Below are 5,396 nucleotides of genomic sequence, written 5' to 3' on the forward strand. Positions count from 1 at the left end.
TGCTTTTAATAAATACAACATGAAGGACCAATACTGACACGAATACAAATGGTTTTGACGGTGAAAAAACTACAAGTTATATAGCTGTTGTTCATTACAAATCAATTATTATTCAAATGTATGTGTTTGTTTTAAGAACTAAAACATGAGAGGCTAATACTTTACCAGGTTCTGGATCATAATGAGTTCGTCTAGTTTTCTTGACGTTCAAAACGTTGTTTATGTTTGTTTGTATATTTTTGAAGATCAAAATGATTCAAGAGCCTGTATTACTTTTAAGGCACCGGTACGTCTTTGAAATTACTTGTCAAGAATGATTATACGTTTAATAACCTTCGTTTCATAACCAATATTTTACATTTATATGCTGTTATTAGCATATTATATGAAATATACTGTTTCCATTTTTGAACGTCGCATGATATGTATGTCAAATGAATCAACTAAACCGAGTTAAATAAAAAACGCAATAATACATATAGGAATTAGTGACATGAAAAAAGCGTGTGCAGAAGATTCTTTGAATACATTGCAAGGGCTTGATTTCTGTTCATAAAAAAGGTTATAAAAATATGTTTTTAAAGACATGTTAAACTTTTGGTGGATAAAAGAAGTGTTTACCAAGTGCATATCCAGTAAGTGTTTTTTTTAGTATTTGTATCCTAAAGATGCATTATAAACGACAATTTAAAATGTTGTGCAATAATAAAGAGTCAGAATGGACAGATTGTACAAAAACATGTTTCATGATATTTAGCAAATTCGAGTTCCGAAATAATGATTTTTTAGATCTGTTTCAGCATCGTCGCCAGCTGCGAATCAGCTTGAGTAACTTCATTCTATATCGCTCGTTCATGACGATGTAAATGAACGGACGCAAGACACTGTTCAGGAAATAGCTCTTAAGGAACACTTGGTACACGATCTTCAAGTTTGTCGGCAATTTTCTCGGAATGTCTTCGTCCAAGTACCTCAGCATGACGAGGATCAGGTAAGGAAGATAACTCATCATGAACGTAAACGTCACCATTCTCATGATTAACGTGTTCCTTTTTAGCGAGAGCTCCTTCAAGTTGGCGACTGGTTTTGCTTGTGGATGCGGCGCGGCAAGATGTAACATACTGAGGTCCGTACTACCGCCAAACGCGGACGTTATGCTTACAGACAGCTGTGCTCGACAATATCCATTTATGTTCTCTTTGGTCTTGAACACATTCTCCTCTTGTAAGTAAGTGAACGATTCTTTATACTTCTCATGCCCGGACTCTTTTCCCGTCACTAAACGCCCACTGTCTGGGCCCATTGACCCGGGCAGGTCTACCAAACTTCTTGTGCATTGCTTGGGGACTGTCGCCTTTAACTGACCGTCGCTCTGCGAGCGTGCGCGTTCGTCCAAAGGTTTCGGATATGTGGCAAAGTTATCTGTATCGATACTGTTGCTTGCACTTTTCCCTTTTGACGCTGTACCTGAAATAAGAATTTGCAGAGTTATCAAAAGATGGTTCCAAAGTACATAATATGCAGATTATTGTATTCAGTTTAGATATTACAGCCCTCCAATATTTTTTTATGTATTAATCCTTTCGGAACACATATTCTTCAAAATAAACAACTCCATTTTCAAATATTAGATCTAGTTGAAATCCCACGAAATGTCTATCGGCTTGTTTGAATCATTTATCGGCGAAAATAATGGAAAGTTTCTAATAATAATTTATTTGAATTTTGATACGGATAACATACTGGATTGCTTCAAGTTTGTTTTTTAGGGAAACATAAAAAAACGCACATACATAATTAATCAAACGTGTCAACTACATTCGGAGATTAAGCTTACTAGTTTGGCAGATATATACTTGGTGTGGTTGTGTAGTTTGACGAAATTACTATGTTGAGTCAAAACAATCGCCAATATATTTTCGACAAATAAATACACACGACGGTATTCGAGAACAAACACAATCTGAAAGCCACATAGTATGTCTACTAAACACACTTTTCAATAAATTGATTAAATGAACATCTTTAATATTTATAAATCGGTGAATCTTGTTTGTGTTCTCGACATGTATTCTTATTTTAAATCACGTTAAACTAGCGTAAGGGTGAATATCATCGTTTGTCTTTGAAGATAAAGAATGAAGGAATGCATCCCCTCCACATATGATAATACAGTCGCAATATAAGTACTATTAGACGGTTTGTTGTCTAAATACAAAACCTATCGTCATCTTTTCTAACAGGAAACGACTAAATAGTTCTGCGCGATTTCAACGAACGCATTACAATGTACTGTGTGTGTTTTTATAATTATAATGATTATTATTGATGTTTTGAATATTTTAAGGAATTTATTTTCTGTTTTTATTTTAATTGTGTGCACGGTGTAAACAATCGATTATTTTCTGTTATACACGTACGTTTTTTTTCTTATTTTTATACCATCGTTTTAATATCATTTTCGATTGAGTTTTGGATACGAGCGGAAACAAAAGAGCTAAAAGTAAGAAAAGATAAATCAACCTGCACGAGCAACCAGCATGAATTATGTTGGGATATACTGGCTTTTCAAAGAAAAATGCTATGGAAAATGCACACGTCGATAAAACACTTACTGTTTGTAGTTAAATATAACGAGTACAGGAGAAACAAATTCCGGTAATCCTGTAATGGTTAACAGACGGGTAAAAGCATTCTCATCAAAACAAGTTTGCGTTTTTGATGTTAGCATAATTGAAATATATATTGACGCAAAGCAGCATGTATGATGTATGCCGATTAAAGAGTAATTGTCGATCAAACATGGTTTTAAACCTTATTACAACGGTAACGCTATTTACTGGAACGTGCGTATTTAATGATAGTCGGGTTGTTTTTAATTTAATTTAATTAATACAAAAATAGGTATTTAGGTTATAATACTTTATCTTATTATTTATGCCATACCTTATTTGACTTTTATCATATAATCATTTTTATGACATATTTTATTTATTTAGTTTTGGTTAAAACCTATTTATTTCAGCTTAATTGCATTGATGGCCGAAAACTAATTGAAAGCCTCTTGAGTCCGTTTCCTTTGTAGAACCAGTTCTTAGTGTCTTTGCTGGGGACTTAAAGGTGGGGATCGAACCCGTGATTTCCCGTTCGTTAGGAGGAGACCTGATCCACTATGCCATGGCAACCTTCATTCATTTACTTACAAAAGCATTCACTTATTTTGTTTGTTTTTCGTACGCTCACGATCACACGAAAGTCGGGATTTAACATTGTAAATGCAAGATTCAGCGCTTTGCATCCGACAAGCTTCTCGCAAACTATATTCCTTTCTGAATCAATCGACATTTATTTGCAAGAAGACTGAACCTCACCCTTTAAGACTGAATACGGTAGGGAGGGAGATGTTTTGATTTATGTATTATCCCATGATAACGTTTCCGGAGTGCAAGTTTCCCGACATTTCAGAAGCACGAAGAATTCTTGCGCATCCTATATTTCAATAATATACTGTGTATGGTATTTGTCAAATCAAATTATGGGCCATCTTTTAAACCACATACAATCTTAAACGTCGATATATATGCCTTTCATGAATGTGTTCACAGCAGCTATTTCAGTATTTCAAATAGTATTCATCGGTTTAATAAAGAAAATAAGTAGATAATGACATGGTAGTAAATACAGTAACTTGTGTAAACTGTAAATATGTTATGTTTATAGGGCCACGTGCTGATGGATTTACGTCACTGTTGGTTAAATGTAGAACTTGTCAAATCGAACATTTTGTATTAATTTTAAGTAATCGAATAAAAAACTCATTGATTGTTGTTCGTAAAAAAAAGTTTATCATTTAGCTAAAATGTAATATTCAACGATTATAGAATAAATTAAAAGTTTTATTTTACATTATGAAAATGTTCTAAAGTTAAAAATGAATATACCTGTTAAAGCCGAAACGATGCTTTTCTTCAAAAGACCCGGCTTTTGCACCCTGTTTTCAAGGACATTGACGTACGACGACAAGAACAGACGATGTCCGATAACTGTGTATACCACAAACAACGTGATATTGATGACCACGTGACCAACCATTAGAAATCCGTGAAATAGGAACTTTGGTATCTTGTTTATATCGTCGTAATAATTCGTCACGTGACAAGTTTTTCCTTCTATAACATAATGCACGTCCGTAAGGTCGACGCAGAACGCTGTTGAGTTCGTCAAATTTGTTAAGAAACGTACGTCGTTGCCTCTTGGAAATGGTAATTTGAATGTGTGTGTTCCATAAATGAAAATTGAAGGCCATTGTGTGGCAATGGCCAGAAGACTTACTCCAATGCAGGCCCTCGTGGCGTAACGCTGTCCATATGTGATCCTCTTCAGTGGCTTACATACCATCAGGTAGCGGTCGTATGCCACAGTGACCAGCACGAATGAATAGTTGGCCGTGACAATGAAGGACAGGCATCTCGAGATCTTGCAAAAAATATCATGGTCATATGTAAACGGCATCGCAAACACGGAGATTTCTACAGGAATAATCAAAGAACAGTTGACAACGTCCAGAGCGGCCAATGTTATGATAAACACGGATGTTTTACTCCGTTCCCATTGTTTAGAGAATATGTACAACACGAAACCGTTACCAATAACTCCAATAAACATAAATGCAATGAGAAGACTTATAGGATAAATATAAACATTTAAAGCAAGCCGTTCATAGGCATCCAAAATAGGACCTGAAGTAATATAAATTATTGAAATCTTTTCCAACGAAACATTCCGTTCTGCATCGTCGGGTGTAGTTATTAATGTTGCAGACTCAAGTGTTCTTGCACCTGTTGACATTTTATCAGAGTAAGATGCGATGACTGCTTCCATCGTCGAAATTTATCACGTTCTGATTATCAAATCAGTGTTAAGACTCTTATAGAGAAAAAAGCACGCTATGCAGATATTAATTTTTTCCTTTTGTTCGTTCGTATTGTTGCCTTGTTTGATGCAACAATCTGTCACACAGTCTGATGATGTTGTGTGTAACACATATTCCGAGTAAATGGTTACTCAATCATTCAAGCAGCACATAACGGTTTATGCTCTAACACAATAGTGTTGTTTCGTATCCAATAATATATTTCTTTTTCCTTATTGTTTCTAATGTATACATAATATCAAATGTATTTTCATCCTGTAGAATTGTGTGTGTTTTTTTAATATTAAACATATATTTAAATACAAGTAGTTATTGTTGTGCATAATAGATTAGTGCAAATACACCGGTTCTCAAAGTGACTTGTTTTTTACCTCCATTAATATTAACAATTTTGTCCACGCTGTCTTTCCTATGTTTAATCTTAAGTGGTTTGGCACGTTCATAATTCAGTACAAAAATGATT

The 5,396-nt window shown here is 34.6% G+C and overlaps 1 protein-coding gene across 1 annotated transcript; it reads right to left on the minus strand.

The window, feature by feature from the left end:
* Nucleotides 1–796: 796 nt before the first annotated feature.
* Nucleotides 797–4,881, minus strand: LOC127857434 (uncharacterized). Its single transcript, XM_052393829.1, has 4 exons — nucleotides 4,839–4,881; nucleotides 4,333–4,529; nucleotides 2,616–2,664; nucleotides 797–1,467 (listed from the first exon to the last, which is right to left on the minus strand). Exons 1-4 carry the CDS (start codon nucleotides 4,879–4,881, stop codon nucleotides 797–799), a joined length of 960 nt encoding a protein of 319 aa, XP_052249789.1.
* Nucleotides 4,882–5,396: the final 515 nt, after the last annotated feature.

Source organism: Dreissena polymorpha, chromosome 14 (genome assembly GCF_020536995.1).
Source record: "Dreissena polymorpha isolate Duluth1 chromosome 14, UMN_Dpol_1.0, whole genome shotgun sequence".
NCBI classification, from domain to species: Eukaryota; Metazoa; Mollusca; class Bivalvia; order Myida; family Dreissenidae; genus Dreissena; species Dreissena polymorpha.

What these genes read in the sequence shown, in the direction of transcription:
- LOC127857434 (XM_052393829.1), bottom strand. Translation starts at nt 4,881, where the DNA reads ATGGAAGCAGTCATCGCATCTTACTCTGATAAAATGTCAACAG. An exon ending in CTCTGATAAAATGTCAACAG is followed by an intron (nt 4,530 to 4,838) that starts GTGCAAGAACAC and finishes TTATTCCTGTAG; the next exon opens with AAATCTCCGTGTTTGCGATG. An exon ending in CCACGAGGGCCTGCATTGGA is followed by an intron (nt 2,665 to 4,332) that starts GTAAGTCTTCTG and finishes TAACCATTACAG; the next exon opens with GATTACCGGAATTTGTTTCT.